We start from the raw sequence: 19,885 nt of genomic DNA, 5'->3' as shown, positions 1-19,885 counted from the left end.
GAAACTCACACTAACTGCATCTGCATGCATTGACATCTGTAGAATGGTGAAGGCGACAGCAAGTCAGCTCAAGTCCACGAAGAAGGAAATAATGCAGCTGACGCAAGAGACCCATGATGACGAAGAATCAGTAGCCATTGAGCAACAAGGAAAATATTCAAGTGAAGAAAAGACAGTGGGAGTTGAAAGCAATCCAAAAGTCACCCAAAGTAGCTGATTAGTGAAGACACCAGGGTATCTGCGAAACTATGAACAGTACCTAATGACAAATAATTACCCGAGGCCCGGATATGTGGGCTAAGGGTATAGTAGTCGTGTTTCTAGATAAGAACCTAAGGGAAGGGGATGTTAGGATACAAAGAACTCAGCAGCGATGACTGGGTTACTGGCCATTGTTATTTGCCTGAGTTCTTTGTAGCGTGGGTTGCATAGATACTGCATTGCCTTTTATTATGTTATACTTTGTCTTAATGCAAGTCATACATAACGTTACAAGGACTTGTAATCAATGCTAACCAGTATATAATTTTGTATAATCTGATATCTGTTTGCTATGGAGTGAAAAATAACAGACTACAGAATCCGTAGCCACTTTGCTGCAAAGAAAATAGGAGGAGCAAAGGAAATTACTTGTCAAAACCATTAACATCAGTCGCTATATTGCATAATGCAATCCATGATGTTGCATTTACATAATATATTTCTTGAGTTGCCATCAGAGGCACCAATGCTAGTGACATTCACACAAGACAGCAATATTGTTTACAAACCAGCAAGCAACGAGAAACGTCCAGTTCCATTGAAGATTAACTTTTTTCTACTGAACTTGCAGAGGCTTATCTTTTTACTTCATTTGGCAATAGTGGCAGTCTATTTGCAGCGTTTGCGTTTGTTGGAGCGCATCAGGGACGTAAAGTGCCGTGGACTAGACAGGACAATAGCCCTATTATTTGTAGGTGTGGTCATAAAAATTGTGGACTGTAAAGATGTGTGAGGACCAAAGTTATATCCAAAGCTGTATATAGTATATTCACCACCTTTTTTTCTAGTCTGGATCTGCCACTGATTCACAGTATCAGCCAATTAGAAGCTAGTAAAAGTGGGCATGTCGATAAAAGTGGACGTGCCCCATAGCATTGTAAAGTTTAGCCCCCTATTTCTAGAGGTCAATTAGAAGCCAGTAAAAGTGGTCATGTCCATAAAAGTGGACGTGCCCCATAGCATTGTGAAGTTTAGCCCCCCATTTCTAGAGGTAACTCTACGCCCCTCAGCGCATATCTTGTGAATGTTAGACTTACTACTCTCTTTATCTCCAAACCATCATGTCGGTATGGTCACAAACTTGGTCAAGCCATTCTTGTGTAAAATCTGATTATATCAGCATGCAGCAAAAAGTGTAGTAATACAGTTGGTGTCAGCTGTGTATTTAGGGCATGCTTAAAGGAACACTCCGGAGAACTGAGCAGCTTTAGTGCGCAGCCGAAATAGCGAGGTCTGGTGATCGAGGGAGTCTGTGGAAAGTGTTCCTGCGTAGGGATTAATGCCTTGTAAACTGTTAGAACACAATTGACAACAGCTTCCATTGCCTTTAACACCAAAGATCTCATAAAACACATTTTCTCACATGTTGCTGGACGAAAATAGATCGGACGAAAAGAAGATCAGTCTCTAGTCAGTCTGAAGTAGCACAATGATTTCCACCGTTCTTGGAGTGACGGAAACAACAGAGAGGCCATTTCTGGGAACATGATTGCATCAGTAAGGCTCACGTGATCTAATGGCGTGCAAAAAATGCTTCACTTAGCAGATGAAATTCCTGAAATAGCCTCGTCAGTTTTTAAGTTAAGAAAGTTTCTTAATGTACATCTTCCGGGTTTGCTTTGAGATAGCACCCAGATACCAAATTTGGTTAGTATAGATTTCCCATTAGTAAGCGAAGGTAGAGCCCCAGCCCAGGTCATATCTCCGGAATGCTCCCTTAATGTTTCATTAATTTAGGCAGCACAGTCAACTACACCTTTTAACTAAACTTATTGAGCCATACCTCTATTGATGAAATTGCACTACTTAGAAAGTTTCAGGGAAGAATACTCTTAAGCAAGACTCAGGGCAATAAACAAGTTAAGTAACTAAGAAAGCAGTGATTTATTAATTCTTGTTTGGATTATCTTAGTCCATTCTTGTCTATACTGTACTATAGTGGTAATTTTGCACTTCAGCTGTTTGTTTGTTTATTATCATGTGGTAAGGTTTGCTTTCTTTGTCACATGTTTATGTTAGGTTTTTTAAGCAGCTGTGTATTTATCTGTATTACTAGCCCACCATCCCGTTCTCCTCACGGGCAGACTAGATTAGTTGTTAGTAAGTTAAATGCACACACACACACACACGCACACACACACACACACACACACACACACACACACACACACACACACACACACACACAAACACACACGAACACACACTACGGCTATATATGTATCCAGATTTGTTGGCTTGTTGATTTGTTTGTAATCTTTGTATGTATAAATGGGTTCTAAATTTGTTTATGTATTTTGTTGTGGAAATGGTTTTGCTTTACAGTAGTATTTTGGTAACTAATGCATTGCTTTGTGTTGATATCACAGATTCAGCGACATCAGACTCTTGACAAGTTGCCATTGCAAGCCAATGTGTACCCTATGCCAACTATGGCGTTTATTCAAGATAGCAAGACAAGAGTGACTTTGGCGTCAAAGCAACCACTTGGATTTTCATCTCTGAAATTGGGATGGTTAGAAGTCTTTCTTGATAGGAGATTGATGCAGGTACAACATTGCTGACTTAAAGGGGAAGTCCAACAAAAATGAACTTAACTTGTATGAGTAGATCTTACGAAGACAAACCGATCGGTATAAGTTACTCCGTTATCTTCGCTTTTGTAAACGAGAACGAGCAATGTTTCTGTGATGTGCAACGCCCATGTGCCTGCTCCGCGCTTCCTGGTCGATTAAGCTCCGCTCACTGCGAACGAATCAATGCATTTACGGATGACTGCTACGGATATATCGAAAATGACAAATGTGAATTCGAAGACATTATGAAGATCTGCCTTCTTGCCGTCAGTAGATCCTCTCTAAAGTAAAATGGTGTCGGTAGAGCTGTTTCCCGCCAGACTTTGAAGCAGAATTCCTCAATACCACGGCTTACCTAGAGAACGCGCTTGTGCTTGAATATTTGTTTATCCTTGTTCTTTTAATATCCGAAGAGAAACGTTCAGCGCCGTTTGGCGTGTGCTGCAGAGGACGTTCCTATTTTCACATCCGGTCTGCTCACTTTCTTTTGCCGCTGATTGGTAGAAGGTTACAATCCCGGATGTAAAAAATAGGATCATCCTCTGTAGCACACGCCAGACGTTTCTCTTCGGATATTAAAAGAACAAGGATAAACAAATACTCAAGCACAAGCGCATTCTCTAGGTAAGGCGTGGTATTGAGGAATTCTGCTTTAAAGTCTGGCGTGGAAACAGCTCTAGTGACACCATTTTACTTTAGAGAGGAACCACTGAAGGCAAGAAGGCAGATCTTCATAATATCTTTGCATTCACATTTGTCATTCTCGATATATCCGTAGCAGTCATCCGTAAACGCATTGATTCATTTGGAGTGGGCGGAGCATAATCAACCAGGAAGCACAGAGCAGGCGTGTGGAATTGCACATCACAGAAACATCGCTCGTTCTCGTATACAAAAGCGAAGATAACGGAGTAACTTATACTGATCGATTTGTCTTGGTAAGATCTACTCATACAAGTTACGTTCATTTTTGTTGGACTTCCCCTTTAACTGTTAACTGTATCTGCAGGATATATTGTGTGTTATTTCTTTGTTTCTTGGTTTATTTGTATATTTGTCTAGTTTTGTCATCTGGTTTTGTCTTTTGCATGTGCTTGTCAGCCTCGTAGGTTACTTGGTGACCACACTGTCTCTAGATTTCTCATGCTCTTTGTAGTGACCTATATATAGCTCACCATCCCATTTTCTGCACGAGCAGATTAGATATGAATGTTACTAATGGTAAGTAGATTTCTATTATTATTAGTTGTAGTTAATTTATTGTTGTATGCATTGATTAAGTATATCTCAATCACAGAATTATCAGCCGCGGACTGAATTCTCATAAAGTTAATTAATTTAACATTGTATGCAAATTTATGTTGTTGCATGAGAATCCCGTTCTGACAATTTATCATCTCAATACATTGTTAAGCCGTAGTGTGTGTGTGTGTGTGTGTGTGTGTGTGTGTGTGTGTGTGTGTGTGTGTGTGTGTGTGGTGTGTGTGTGTGTATGTCTGTGTGTTTAGAGTAACCTCTCGAATGGTGTGGCAGAGAGAGGTGATCAAACTGTCGTTCGTCTGCTGTTCTTCCCTGGCTCAGTCTGCGCCCATTGGTGGATTGCGGGTCCCCTCTCGAGGAGTCGACCCCGCATGAAATCTCATGATGACGCATACGCTACACCTTCCGGTTTATTGGAATGCACGCCGGCACCGATCCCGTGCGGACTTTACGCGTCACCGTCCTTCGCAACGCTTCCAGCGATCGACGATTTCTCGCTTACTGAAGCTGTTCTTTTATAGCTTGCATTTGTGTCCAAATTCTCGTTGCATTTGCACCGAATCTGACCCAAACGTTTCCAGCACCGATCGCTACACTGGGAAAGTGTCAATTTCTACCAAAGACGCGAGAAGAGCAAGATTTGAATTTATCCGCATGAGAGCAAGTAAGTCCACATGACTTCTATCATTTTGCTGCTCGGATATATGATTCTGAGTGGGAAATTCGCTGCTATCTAGACTTTGAAATACTCGATCCTTGCTAAATTTTCTGAGCAAGATATAGTTGAACGGGATATATAACTGAGCTTAACATTTGTCCGTGTGTGTGTGTGTGTGTGTGTTTTGTGTGTGTGTGTGTGTGTCTGTCTGTCTGTCTGTCTGTGTGTCTGTGTGCATACAACGATAAATTAATTTACTAACAATTAATAATCTAGTCTGCCCGTGCGGAGAACGGGATGGTGGGCTATTTAAAGGGTAACTGCAATGCAAAAATCAAAAATTCTTTTATGTTGGAAATTGATAGTTCTAGTTGCATGCATGACAGGAAAAGGGTTTTAGAATTTTAAGTTAAGTCTTTGCTGAGATATAGCAGGTCAAAGTTGCTTCCTGTTCTTCAAGTTTCGGTAACGCGTTATAACGGGCGTGGTGTAGTGTACATGTCACGGAGGGAAGATGCGTGTGTGTCTGTATAGTCAGCGGCCTATAAAAATGACTGCATGTTTATATCCAAGGCAACGCTGCTAGGGTAGAGGCGATGGCAGCAACAGTTATTCTTCTGAAGAGCTCTCTGGAGGTTTTTACGTGATGATAACGTTCCGTCATCGCATGAATCGCAGGATGAAGAAGATCCGCTTGAAGCCATTATAGTGACTAGAGCACAAGTTCAAGTTCAGCGACAGTGTCTCTGAAGCTTTGAGATCGCCTGCTGCTTTGGAAGCGGACAGGAAAGAGGACAGGTTACCCGATAGCCTGTCACCACTGCAGGTAGAAGTGGGAGTAGCAAATTGTAGTCAATGCACATCCAGGTAAGTAAACAACCATCACAGGTGCAGCTGCGGTCGTTGTGAGATGATGGATACGTACTCATGTGGAGTGCGTGTGCTGTCAAAACGTATTTGAGGTTGTCTCAAATAAAGACACGATAATAATGTCGAATACTAGCCACAATAGTGGCACAGTGTACTGGTGAGTTCATGTAAAACTCTAGCTATTGGTGTGAGAAAGAGAACAAAATGAGTTGAAGTTTGTAGGCTGAATTCACGTTGACGCAAGGTTGATTGACTTCACTGTACAGTATACTGTAATGCATACGACTGCATTCACCACACATGATGATCAAGCACCTATAGACGCGAGTCTTAAGATAGTCATCAAGAGTCTGACCTTTCTTAGCCATTTGCAGTGCTTTTAATCATGCTCGAGAGTCTTCCTTACCTTCCTGCTTCTCAAATGCAGCTCTCCTTTTTGTCTTTTGTGAAGGTTCCAGAGTGCTGCAACCTTGAAGTGTAGAGGCAGGTAGTGGAAATGGTCGCCTCAATTTCACTCTTCTACAACCCAGACCAAGTTCTTGAATAGACCTGGCTATACCAGTGGCGTAGCTACAGGAGTTTCTTGGGGGTTCAGTACCCCCAAAAGTTATGGGCATGGTTGCTCATCTATTTTTATATTCTAATAGTGATTTTATGTACATAATTATACAGTAGCGAAATGATACGTTGTAAATGTATACGTATATACATATACAGTTAATTTTGAACAAATTAATATTAATAATAATAACCCCAAAAAATTTTGCGCTGGCTGTACATGTCTCGAAGAAATCAGGCTAAAAGTGGCTACTGCAGACTCCTTGTCCACTCAGTAGGACGCATCGTACTCAGTTGTAGTCACCCGGACAACACAGACGTCTCTGCAATTGTCCTCCGTGTTTGCCATTCCCACTCTTTCTTTGCTTGGGGATCTTCGGAAATCGAAACACGATTGCGTATGACTTGCACGAATTGGTGCATCCTGCAGCCACGCAACACCGAACCATTCTTTCGCCACAGATTCCTTTGTTTCAATGCACACTAATGTGGAGTCTCCCCTCTGTTATGTCAGTCACACTACACCACACCCACTTTAACTCGTTACCGGAACTTGAAGAACCGGAAGAAACTTTGACCTGCTATAGCTCAGCGAAGACTTAACTTAAGAATCTACCACCTCGTTTACACTGGCACGTTCGAACAGGCTGGACTGTGCCAGGTTGGTGCTACCCGGCCCAATGTGACAGCGTAAACACGACCAGGCCAAGTTGGGAGCGGCCGGAGTGAGCTGACTTGGTGCAGCCTGGTCCCATTGCATAGTGTAGACTAGATGGCTCGGTCAAATATCGATAAAGTATGCGCATCAGATGTATTATACCCGGATATGGCATGGGGTCTGACGACAAAAGTGTCTATCTGATTTTGTTGTGGGGAGACGAAGCCGTCCAGAGTCAGCTCATCATCACAAGCAGTAGTGCTGCTCGTTTTCTAGACTGATAGCAGTTCCAAAACATGACTCTTTTGCGTGATAGCTGCAATCTCTTGCGCCACTACCCAACACACACTATCTTTTGGTTTTTTAAACAAGAGCACACACACACAAAGCAACTCCTTTAGCATCCATTATTAAGACACGTGACAGTCATGTGATTATAAACGCGTGCTAGCTCGGTCCACAATTCACGCCCTGCTGGAATACTCGAACGGGCTGGCCAGTCGTCAGTTGTCTTGTCAGTAAACGGGATATTAAACTATGTTTCCTGTCATGTATGCAACTAGAACTATCAATTTCCAACATAAAAAGAATTTGATTTTTTTGCGTTTAAGTTACACTTTAAGTATATCTCGTTCACATGCATTTTTACTCCGTTCTGAAGAATTAGCAGCCGGACAGAATTCTCATAAACAATTTCGTTCAGAGTTATATCCCGTTCAGTGATTTCCCTTTCTGAGATCTCAAAGTAGAATGCTCAAATGCTGCGCTGCATTCTTATGCTCAAATTTGGTTTACTGGTACGATGTGCATGGCGTTGTTTGAAGACGGTTTGAAATTTTATTGCAATTTAGAGAGATGTTTTGGCTCATTTATTGATTGAATGTGCCTATTTTTGACTGTAGGTATGTGCTGCTGCTGACACTGGAATATATTTGATTTTATTGCAGTGTCATCATGATCGTTGTAATATTGATGTCAATGTTAGGATGTAGGTGTGGTTACAATATTGATATTCAGCATTAAAAATGACATACCATATAGTCAGTGTCATGACATATCATGCATGATGTTGTTGTCAATATTGGGAACCAGCGTTATGTGTAGAGATAACTGCCCAGTCTTACTCTGTTATTTAACTGCTGATTTTGTAGGATGATAATCGTGGACTTGGTCAAGGCATCAAAGACAACATAATTACTCCATCCATGTTTTCACTGATTGTTGAACAGTCACGTGACCCATTAGCCAACACAGCGGAGCAACGTCTTCCTACTGCTTACCCTTCAATTTTGTCTCACTTGTCTTCCCAGCAGATTTTGCATCCCATGTCTGTTCTAATACCTCGTGTTCCATCACCGCAGTTTGCGGCACTGTTTTCTGGCATTGCTGCTCTTCCCTGTGATATTCACCTTGTCAATCTCAGACTTCTGTATCAGTCTATTAGCAGTACAACTCCACCACAGTCAGCTCTTATATTGCATAGGAAAGGCTATGACTGTCATTATTTACCAACTGCCGTTACATGTTCTTTGACAGAAGGAAAGGTAAGGCATTTGTCTTTTATGACTTGCTGACAAATAGTTATCAGTAATGTGACAGATTGACATGCAGGCAGAAACGTAGGTAGGTAGGCACTAGGCAGGCAGGTTGACAACCAACAGTAAATAGACAGTGTAGTTAGATGGAGACAAAGAGAGAAAAATTTGTATGTATCTGAAATAATCATTGATTGCTATTGTTTCAGAATTCTAGTGTTACTTACATGCAAACAGTAAAATTGAATTTCCCATTATTACTATTTTTATACACACAACCTTTTTGTACTCTTGGAATTTTGAAAATCAAATGAAAACTATTTGAGGAAACAAGCTAATGAGGATGGACAATTGTGGCCTTTTTATGCTTTCAGAATTTGTAGGTGTGGAATTAATGGTACTCAGTACTTCTGTAACTGTTTGGAGAAGCAATGATGTGGCACCTTTTTAGCATATAGTTTCTATGACCTAATACAACACCAGACATGAATTTCAATTTGGTACGTATGCTCACTTGCCACAGACTTTGCACAATGGAAGATGAATTGCAAAGTATACTTTGCAATGGTGCACGATCCCACAGACTTTGCAATATGGAAGATGAATTGCAAAGTATAATTGCAATGGTGATGCAGTTCAAAGAGGGTGCAAGCAAGTACAAGGCAGCAACAAGTGAGGTCATCTTGTAACTTGCACCACTAAATGGTGTACTTCACAAGCACACATTCTTTTGTGCACACAAACGGCAGATGGTCAATGATTTAGAAGCTGCCGTGATAGACGGTCGTACCCCGGCCCCAGTCTACTGGCTGGGTTTCTGTGTGCTAGGCAGGATCTCTGAGCAATTTTCTGGAGCTGGGTTTGGGAATTCTGTAGGAGCACTGACTGCAACACCACCTGTGGTGTGGGCAATGTCCATCCATCTGATGGCCATGTCACATGATTTGGAGGCGTTTGCCACTCCAGTCAAAGACTAGGTACTCATTTATACTTCTAAGTCACATACCACAAATACACAATGCTTTTAAAGATCTACAAAGAGATTCATTATAATTTTTTAAGACTCTTATATACAGTTAGAAAGTGAAAACTGATTTCTTTATGCAATTGTTGGACACTGTCAGTTGTAAATAGAAATCAAAGCGTGCTGGAAATGCACTTTCAGTTCAGCATTATGGTAATTGATGTTATTGATACATTGTAGGTTTAGTATACAAAGTTTAGTAGTTAAGAAAAATTCTAGGATGTTGTATGAAGATCAACAATTGTCACGACTTTTGTGCCACAAGCCAAGAACTGTTAATGTAGCAGAAGTCATAAACTGTTTACTAAATTTTGCTTGCACGTGCACACTACAGATTGACAGTTTTGACAAGTACATGTGACTTGCATGCATGTACACACCATGTCCTTCAAATGATTCGTGTTAGTAGTTAGCAGTTGAGTCATCAGACTCCGTTCAGGTTTACCTATCTGTATTTCGAGACTGTTAAGACACTTAGCTGTCGAGTCATCAGTTCTGTTTCTCTCAGAGAATTAATAGATTCTCTTTTTGTTTGTGTTATTTGCGGACAACAATACCACACTAAAATCGTCGACTATCAAGGCTTGAATATGAAACCTGACCATTAAAGTAACAAAGGAACAGCGCCTAATTTATTGATACTCCTATCGTGAAGGAAGCTTGTTGGCAAACTTGTATGCTGAAATAGGTCTGGGTGTTTTTCAAATTGATACATACTTTTTGAAGTAGTTTATGGCTTAATAGTAAACAGAAATGTGTCTTAATTAATAATGTTATAGCTTTAGGGGTGACTGTAGACCAATACTTGTATTGTATAATAGAGGGGACAAACACGGTGATTGCTTTAATAGCCTTTCTAAATGGGCCTTTTACTGAAAATGGGTTTTTGATATCAAACTTACAATATGTGAAGATCTTCTACTGCTACTGTGTTTAGGCTTGAAATAGATACTGCGAATGGTTACATGGGAACAGACAAGCGCATGATTGCAGACTGAGCTTTAATTTTTTTGTTGCTGCAGGTTTCTCTTAGAGATATGTTTTCTCTACGTATTGAGTCAGCTCGAGATATGTCATTGTCTTTACTACATGATAGAGGAGTCATTGATTTGACCAACGTAGTCTCTCTCGCACCCATGGAGCTGTATGCGTATCAGTTGAATTGGTAGTCTTCTATCATTACATCTACTGTAAGGAAGTGTGCTATTATTTGCCCAGACATGGTCATTTACTGTATTGCTAGTTCTCATGTGCTTTTTAGTACTAGCAGAGATACATTTTGACACAGCATTTATCTGATTATGATTATGAATGCAGAGTGAAATTGTTAATGACTGGCCACTGCTGACATTCTTACTGTACATCACTGGTCAAGGAGTAATATTTATCGCATGGATAATAAGAAATCAACGAGGGACCAAAACAGCAGGCAAGATCTGATTATAGAGTTGAGATTCCCAGATGTGTGAGTGCATAATGACAATACTGTAATAGATACCTCTACAGCTATAGATAGGTGTTAGACATGAATAGTACTATTTAAGACAAAACAGATTGAATATTCAAGTTCTTTGTTGAACAACAACATTCTCTTGATCAGTTCATGTCATTACTTTACAGGCCAGCTTTTTCTAATTAACTATAAATTTTACTAAAATTTTAGTCTTGCTCAAATTGCAGCTACAGCTTTCAATAGTTTGTTTCCATCTGGAGTTTGGCCCAAAATAGAAGTTTTTCAGAGACGCGAATAGCCTTCAAACACGATGTTTGTAGTTTTGTTAATATCAATAATGCCGTGGCTAGGGGATAGGGGTACACAGTACGGGGCCCCTGTACCCTGACTTGCGTAGCCGTTACGTGATAATACCGCATGGGTAGTGATCCCCGTTTTTCTGACTTTAATATAAAAGCTCACTGTATCCATCCCACGTTTGTGGGTCACGCGTTTTAATTCCCTTTGGTTTACATAATTACACAACGTTTCTAGCTTGATTGCATTGGATTCAATTTTGACAATTCTTACTCCATTTGCAACTGCTAGCACGTTGTTTCTAGTTCGTTTGGACGTTATAGGAATGTCTGCACTTTGTTGTCCTATCCTCACAGTGTTTCTACGTAGTTAGTTTGCTCTGTTACTACGTTGTTTCTACTTAGTTTGCACTGCTCTAATATAAATTGGGTTCGTTTGCGCTGATAGGTCCATCATGTTTTATCAACTGTTTGAACGCAGTTCTTAGTTAGCTAAATTGCACTATATCACTACGTTTGTAATGAGTGCATATGCACTGAGGTTCGTTTGTGCTATTAACACGTTTTCAGTTCGCTTTGACATAATAGTCACTATCTAGGATTGGCTGGGGTGTCAATACGTATGCTCGTTTAGTACTTTACGTCCCCTTCTATCAGTAGTACGCCGCCTTCTATTAGTATAAAAAGCATCCTCTTTGGGCCACTTGGATCTCTCCAATACAAATGGCTATTTTTTATAGCTAATACAAGTGCCTAATTTTGTGGTCTAGTATTTCACTAGTATCTCTCCAATACAAATAACTGTTTTTGTGATCCTACCCCATCTATTTCACTCCTCCACCCCCTGTGTCTAGGGTGTGTATTACATTTGTCTGTCTAGTATCTTCCCTCGATCGTCTCGGACGCACACCCCACTTGGCACCCGAGACACGGAAACTCGTGTTGAACGTCTTATTAGACAAAAAATGTAATCTATAGTATATACAATGGCAACACCTTTACAAATTCTTGCCGCTGCTCAAGTGATGCGTTACCACGGGCCAAATTTTCTGTGCAGACACAGAAAGTTCTAGGAGTCTATTGGTTGGGTGTTCGAATGCATCCCAATGAGAGAGACTTCATTACAGACCAGTATATTCTTTCTCCTAATAAAGTCACATGACCATGGCTGCCACTTGCGGCCATGCGGCTGGTAGCGACATACAGCGAAGTACAGCGAGAGTTACATATTAATCCTAACAAAGCCACTTGTCTCACAACCTACACTTTACTGTGTTTTATAACATTGCTTGCAAAGCAGTCTAATACAGTAGCTACCAATGTTGTCAGAAAATAAATGACCCTATCTACAGCCACAGTATGTGTGACTCTAGCCAGCTGTATCAGCGTCTTGAGTTGTGTCTGCCATAAATCATAAAACATCATCTCAACTGTTTAACCTCTTAATTTCAATGCTTATTATTGGCAAGATCGTAAAAGGAGTTATGTTTCTGTGATGTGCAACGCCCACGCGTCCACTTCCTGCTTCCTGGTCAATTAAGCTCCGCCCACTACCAACCAATCAATACATTTACGGACGACTGCTAGGATATATTGTCCAGATGGTAAACTAAGATCCTTTCTTAATTAACGTCAAAGTTATTGAGCTCTTGCATTACATTAAGATGCCAATCAAGAAATGGTGATATTTCAGCCAGAATCATATCTACAAACCACTAGGAAGTAAAATCTCGACATGATAAAACTCTTGCCAGTCAAGAAGGCTTTGTATACCTTCTCAAATCCTACAAATTGTATTGACACTACGCGTATACATACCGATGTCATGTGAACGTTCGTTTTCATGTTTGAAAACACCGGTGGTATAATACCTACTGTTAATTGTCCGCCAGACTACTACTATACCTTTAGGCCGGATATCCGGGCCTCAGGTAATTATAGAGAATGAAGACTTACATTGCCCTAGGAGACAAGATAGCTAGATTAAATAAGTAGCGCTAATCTGGCCATCTAAAAAATATTTCCATTAAGACATTATATAGCCCTGGAAGCAGCTGTAAACAGCAGGTTGCCGCAGAAGAATTAAGCTTAAAAAGTATAAAAAGTAGCTAGGCGGTTAAAATAGAAGTAGCAACAAAGATTGAGAAATTTTAGTGTGCTCTCCTAGATCTTGGACTCTGGCTACGCTGCTATAGCTCATAAGCACGTAAACTCAGCCACAATTGCATAGGATACAGATGTGCACATTTCTATACGTGCATGACTGCTTAGCAGCTAGATATACCAAATGCGCTCCTGATCATACAATTGATGAGCACAAATTAATCCCATCTCCGGCTACATACTGCATGTACTATACATGTTGTAATTCAGTTGAGTCTCTAAGACTACTGAACCTAGCTAACCAGTTAAATTATTACGTATACAGCAAGCATGTAGGTTTAATTAAATCTTCTGGTATGCACTACGTGACTCACAGCCTGTTGCAAGAAATAGAAATCCATCCTGCAAATTGAGGTATTACAGTTATCTACTGATACCAGCAATGCTTGAAATATACCACTTGCCTTCACTAGTCCTGGCAGACTGACCCAAAACACATAATGGGGTATCATTTCAATGCCTCTAGCTCCACGGGATACGCCCAAAAATAACATTCCTCCAATGATGTACGCAAACACAACACTGAAGAACCTAGAGTAGATGGTCAACAGCCAATAAAGTAATACTGACAAGAAAATACATTGTCTGACATCTAATCAATGTAAAGCGATCAAAAGATGAAAGCAATAATGTGTCTAATATAGTTAACAAGAACTCTTACATAGCTTAAAATACAATGTAGTTAGAATTTTATGTAGTACAAATCAAAAATAGAAATAGAACAATAAAAATAATTTATACTACCGGAAAGCAACAAACAAAACAAAAATTTGTTCTCCTCCATTTGCCTCATTGAAACTTATTAATTATTATAACTAGATATGATTATCTTTGGATTATATTCTGATTACAGCTATATACACTCATCTAATATATAAAGCTCAAATTGTCTGTGTGTGTGTGTGTGTGTGTGTGTGTGTGTGTGTGTGTGTATGTGTGTGTGTGTGTGTGTGTGTGTGTGTGTGTGTGTGTGTGTGTGTGTGTTCATGTTTGGCGACCACGTCTTTTGTCCGTTCTCGACCAAAATCGGCACACACACTTGGCACGCACAGGGGAAGGTTTGCGTAAAAAATTTAAAAATTATGCACCGGGTCCCCTTTCGAGGGGTCGACCCCCGCGTAAAATTTCTCGATGACGCAAACGCTACACATCCCAGTTCATTCGAACACACGCCCACACCAGTCCTGTGTAGACTGTATGCATCGTCGTCCTTCGCAAAACTTCAAGCAATCGAATATCTCTTGCCGACGAAACTTACTCTTCTAGCGCTTTCGTTTCTCTTCAAATTCTGATTGCATTTGCACCGAATCCAACCTACACGTTTTCTGCAGCAAGCGCTACACGGGGAGTGTGTCGATTTCTATCGAAACAAGCGCGAAGAGCAAGATTTGAATTCATTCAGCACATCCGGAACCTCGCACCAAAGATTGCACGTGATGTGTGCACAGACCTATCTTTACACTACAGTATCTTGCCCGTACGAAGGATGGGCCATGGATCCTAGTCTCACAATAAAACACAACAATCAGATGTCACGTTGAGTCATACACTGTTTTCCTTGCACCATATTTGTTCTGTACGTTTTTCTTGTGTGCAACATTAACTCCATAAATTTAAATAGCAAGTGCATGTGTACAACTTAGACAAGCACTTATCTACTGATTGTGCCTTATTGATACCATAAGCAATTACTAAACAATAAACCTAGTGAGGTAAACAAAATGTCTAAAAGCATCAATCAACCTTCAATGTTAATGCTTTTAGGCCTCTTGTGTTGAACTTTCTAACATTGGGTTGCGTCAAGACACACACACACACACACACACACACACACACACACACACACACACACACACACACACACACACACACACACACACACACACACACTAGACAATACTTTATGCACTCACACAATGAGAAGTAAGGATCCAATACTAAGAGCTCCTGAATTTACTTCTGGTTTTTCAACTTTACACATGTCACGACAAGCACATTTTGAACTGAGAGTGAGCTTCTGTAACCATCAGAGTGATTAAGAGTCTGAGGTTTTGAGTACTACCATATCAAAGGCCCTACACTCACCACAACATCGTTCACCACAGCACCTGTCAACCCTTCATCTGTCAAGTTGCATAACAAAGTCACAATTGCACTAAAATCAGAGTTGTAGCATTACAACAGAAAGAGCAATTATGAAGAAACAAAACAACAAAGACAAACAGAAAGCAACCGAGAGAGACCAACAGACAGTCAATGTAGGTAAAGACATATACACATAGACTGTCTTTGAACTGCAGCAAGAGTACTAGCTCGCTCTTAATGTACTAATACATGGCTATAATTGAAATGAATGATACCTTGAAATTGCCTTATTGAAGTTACACCAGATCAACTACTGCTTAATTTACTTAATTGTGTGACATAATACTAGAATTTCAGAATGAATTGTTAACCTGTCTAGGAGAAAATTATCCAGCGAAATTGAAGTGAAATTAATTGTCAGATCTTCCTACAAACTTTCTACAAAAATAGAAATGAAGGAGCACTAGAAGTGCAAACCCTCGGCCAGTAGGCACCTTGAAGGTAATTAGTCGCGCTATAACAATCATATGACAGAAAGGCATGATGTGGGTAACAAATTTTTAGATGTGGGTAACAAATTTAGATGTGGGAACGTTACAAATGCAGCTAGATTAGGCATTGTTTCTAAATGCATGTTACAAATGTAGTTGTTTCCAAGTGATGGAACAAGCCAAATGTTACAAGTCGGAGAACCTCGACGCTAGGCCCGGCTGGCAATCTTCGCCTTACGTGATGAAGTAACGGGCGTGATCATTGTTCTGTTTGTTGTATTGGTGGGAAACCTAGGTTACAAATGTAGACCAAACAAGCAGCTCAACACAGATTTTCCAGCTCACAAGAATGTAAAAGTCTCGTTCTTTGTGCAGTTTCTCTAGGCGTCTTGTTGTCTCTGCCGCTTCTCTAGCTAGACGTCGCCTACTGTGCACTGTGTACCGTATTTACACAGCCATCCGTCTAACCGCAATTCTGGTTGTTGTAATGAGATGACTCCAGAGCCAAAACAAAACATCAATGTGGGAAAACATGCACGTGCACATGTAGATTAGCTAAGCGTGTTCGCTCTAACTTTGGATACCGTAAAACAAAAATGAATAGAGACGCACTAGCATACTTACAGGTCAGCCGAGCCGCTTCGTCCGACAAAGATGCTGTCATGGACAATGCACGTTCCCCTTCGCAAATTCTCGTCAAGCGCCAAATTTCTGTTGAAGACGACACTACTGATCTTCGCAACAACACCATGGCCGCTCAGCCACGCACACCCAAAATTCAAGCTGGCACACTGCAGAACCACTACGCAGAAACACTGTGGAACAAGCACAATGTTACAAGTCAGGTACAGCTACACACCCTCACTCCTGGTTGTTGTTGGGGAAACATACAAATGTATGTGCTAAACCCTTAAAGCACAGGACTAAACACCATGTACAGGACGGACGCCCTATGGCCGAATTCTCGTTAGCAGCTACCAAAGAAAGAGAGGTGGAGCCTCATGATGACATCACGTTCGTCTATTGGTCAGAATAGCTTCATTTGCATCTGTGCTAACCAACTATATATACGGTCGCCGGGTCGTCGGATCGTCGGGTCGTCGAACTACTACTATACTTGAGGGCCGGATTTCCGGGCCTAGGGTAATAATCGTTCTATTTTCTAAACATGCAGAAACAGATGCATTGAATCTAATTATATAAATCAATCCTTGCCATCAAGCGAGACTAACTTGATCTAATTGACTTATAGTGCATGACTACAATAAGCCTACACTTAATTGGCACCTGTTTCCAGCTACAAAAATTAAGCATTTGTATTGGAGAGATCCAAGTAGTCCAAAGAGGACACTATATACTACTCTCAGCCAACGAGTGAACATACTAGATAGCCCAGCCGACGAGTGAACAAGCTAGGATAGCCCAGCCAACAAGAATTTGACACAATTGAAGTGTGCTATGTCCATGACAGGATGACAATGTTGTAATATCGCAGCCCACTGGACCAAATTATGACACAGGTGACACGCTCACGTCGACTGGTCTGAGATGCAAATTAGTTGTGGTAACACGATATCTCAGCTCAGCCGACGAGCTAGCACAGTCCAGCCAACAGAATTATAATACACATCACATGCTATATACTTGTACATATATATGCTAGGATATTGTAAAAGCAAACCAGTCCTTGCAAACAACAAAGTCATAGATTAACTAATGGACAGACAGACAGACAGACAGACAGACAGACAGACAGACAGACAGACACAGACAGACAGCTTTTTCTGTACGTATTAGCATTGATGTTTTCAATAAATGATATTTGACAGACAGACAGACAGACAGGCAGGCAACATTTGCTGTATCAAAAAGGGAACAACAGAAGATTTTAAAATACAACAATGAAATAGATGCCTTTGGCAATATCAGTGGCGGCAAGCTCACCACCATATATATGTATATATATATATATATATATATATATATATATATATATATATACATATATGATACATATGTATAATAGTGATCACTATTATATATATATAATAGTGATCATGTTTGAAATGTACTACCATTGACAGACTGTCAGACAAACAGACAGCTAGAGACCATTGGATGCTACGGGCTGCTTGTTATAAATTGCACTAGGTATAGCAACTGTAACCTGTCTCTCTGTTAATCAGCTCTCACTCTCTGCATTGATTACAAAAATCCGAAACAAGTGGACACACAAAACTGTACTTTTTATAGCCGAATTGCAGACTATACACACTTTGACCTCTGTGTCTCAATCATATTTCTAGAACATTCTAAGCACCAACAAACAGACGGAAACAAGAAAGAGGCAACAAAAGCAAACAGCCCGTCAACGTACACAAAGACAGAAAAACGGCAACAATAATCCAATGAAATCGACCATCTAATAGCTAAACGCTGAAATGTTGGTTCCTTTCAGTCCTACCTTCTCTTTTGCGCCCTATACATCAGAGTAGGCATTGTCCCATCTAGTGTGGTGCCACAAACTGCACTAGAAGCCTCGCCATAGTTAGAAAACTTTTCTTTTTCAATCTGGCAAACGCCGACTCCGTTGCAAGCTCCCTCTGCATCGTTCGGAACGTCGTATGAGGTGCATGGACTGTAGACGAACGAGTAGTTCATATCTTTAGGTGTCACAAACAACCTGAATCGCACGCAACTGGCTATGCAATGCTGCGGATGCAATGCCTACTAGAAGCAATCTCACTGTTTCCATGATGCGCCAGACAAATCATAGACACCTCTTGAGCTGTCGCTGTAGGTGGCTTGACATGTACACAACGATGATGATGATCGCGTCACTTCAGTAATATGCAATGACGCTCCGCCGAAAGACAACGCAAAGAGCAAGCAGTAAAGTGATACTAAAGAAGCCATTATTTAGATCCTGCCTCCAAGAGAGCTAGCACGCTAGATTTGCCACAGGGCCACTGACAGGCAAAAATCAAGAATTATTTTAAATTTTTCAATGATAGTTCTAAAGGTGTACATACCGGAAAAAATAAATTTAGATTTTAAGAGCAAAGTTTTCATAAGAAAATTGCGCGGTAATGTGCTTCCGGTTTATCGCATCCGATTTTCAGCAGCGGTAGTCTCGCGTAGCCAGACCATTTCCGCCATCATGCTTTCGGCCATAGTGCGCATTTGTCAGATTTAGATCAATACCTACTATAAAAAGCCGCGGTGGGACCAAAAAATGCGTTTAGTGACTCATTTTCGTACATTGCGTGTAGCATGGCCGGGTAATTACACTCGGCGAGTTGCAATAGCTGAACTTGCAATTGCATGCAAGACAATTAGTGCAGTTAGTGAGCCAAACACGGATAGAGCCTAGATTCTTGGTTAGCTGGCAGATCCAGAGTTTGGCTGAAGGGAGAGCACAAACGACTAAAACCTAGTATGATGCCATCAACTTATGACGTCACACACTCACCACGTGACTCGGCATTCGGACAGGTGTAATTAGGCACCAGTTTATAGGGCATATATATATATATATATATATATATATATATATATATATATATATATATATATATATATATATCATAGTATGGAGAAGTCAAACACAAATGTTTGGGCAAAGAATCTAGCAAATGACATGATTCTATTTTCTAGACCATGCAGGCTTGGTTCTAGCTGAAGACTATAGTCACTACAGTGCGTACGTGCATGTATTGTGCATGAGTCTGTCATGCTTTCTAAAGACATAATTAAGAGTGAAAACCGCAGACGGGATGCTCATTAGCTGTTTCTCCATAAGCTATCTGCCATCCAACGTTTCAATTAATTAAATTACAGGAAAACATGCACCGGCCGCAGTACTTCTAGAGAGTACAGTAGTCAGCAGAAGGGCACTAAGTTTACTCGCTATAGGTTCTAGATGTATAGTAGCTACTTACTCGCTAGATCTAATAAAAAATCAATGGAGTATTAGCTACGGATTATTAGATTTATC

General features: G+C 40.5%; 2 protein-coding genes across 2 annotated transcripts; one reads left to right on the top strand and one right to left on the bottom strand.

Moving 5' to 3' along the window:
• The first annotated feature begins 2,461 nt into the window (after positions 1-2,461).
• On the top strand, positions 2,462-10,731 carry LOC134187811 (alpha-mannosidase 2-like). Its single transcript, XM_062655975.1, has 3 exons — positions 2,462-2,810; positions 7,993-8,385; positions 10,423-10,731. The coding sequence occupies exons 1-3, from the start codon at positions 2,604-2,606 to the stop codon at positions 10,567-10,569; spliced, it is 747 nt and encodes a 248-aa protein (XP_062511959.1). The 5' UTR covers positions 2,462-2,603; the 3' UTR covers positions 10,570-10,731.
• Positions 10,732-13,394: 2,663 nt separating this feature from the next.
• Positions 13,395-18,791, bottom strand: LOC134187922 (cation-dependent mannose-6-phosphate receptor-like). Its single transcript, XM_062656097.1, has 6 exons — positions 18,635-18,791; positions 18,353-18,571; positions 15,398-15,467; positions 15,226-15,329; positions 13,717-13,843; positions 13,395-13,654 (listed from the first exon to the last, which is right to left on the bottom strand). The coding sequence occupies exons 2-6, from the start codon at positions 18,547-18,549 to the stop codon at positions 13,595-13,597; spliced, it is 558 nt and encodes a 185-aa protein (XP_062512081.1). The 5' UTR covers positions 18,550-18,571; positions 18,635-18,791; the 3' UTR covers positions 13,395-13,594.
• Positions 18,792-19,885: the final 1,094 nt, after the last annotated feature.

Source organism: Corticium candelabrum, chromosome 12 (genome assembly GCF_963422355.1).
Source record: "Corticium candelabrum chromosome 12, ooCorCand1.1, whole genome shotgun sequence".
NCBI lineage: Eukaryota > Metazoa > Porifera > Homoscleromorpha > Homosclerophorida > Plakinidae > Corticium > Corticium candelabrum.
The sequence above is the reverse complement of the archived record's forward strand: the minus strand, read 5'-3'. Positions and strand labels throughout refer to the sequence as shown.

What these genes read in the sequence shown, in the direction of transcription:
- LOC134187811 (XM_062655975.1), top strand. Translation starts at nt 2,604, where the DNA reads ATGCATTGCTTTGTGTTGATATCACAGATTCAGCGACATCAGACTCTT. An exon ending in TTGATAGGAGATTGATGCAG is followed by an intron (nt 2,811 to 7,992) that starts GTACAACATTGC and finishes CTGATTTTGTAG; the next exon opens with GATGATAATCGTGGACTTGG. An exon ending in GTTCTTTGACAGAAGGAAAG is followed by an intron (nt 8,386 to 10,422) that starts GTAAGGCATTTG and finishes TTGTTGCTGCAG; the next exon opens with GTTTCTCTTAGAGATATGTT.
- LOC134187922 (XM_062656097.1), bottom strand. Translation starts at nt 18,549, where the DNA reads ATGAACTACTCGTTCGTCTACAGTCCATGCACCTCATACGACGTTCCG. An exon ending in TATAGGGCGCAAAAGAGAAG is followed by an intron (nt 15,468 to 18,352) that starts GTAGGACTGAAA and finishes CTCTGATTTTAG; the next exon opens with TGCAATTGTGACTTTGTTAT. An exon ending in GGATCCTTACTTCTCATTGT is followed by an intron (nt 13,844 to 15,225) that starts GTGAGTGCATAA and finishes CATCTACTCTAG; the next exon opens with GTTCTTCAGTGTTGTGTTTG.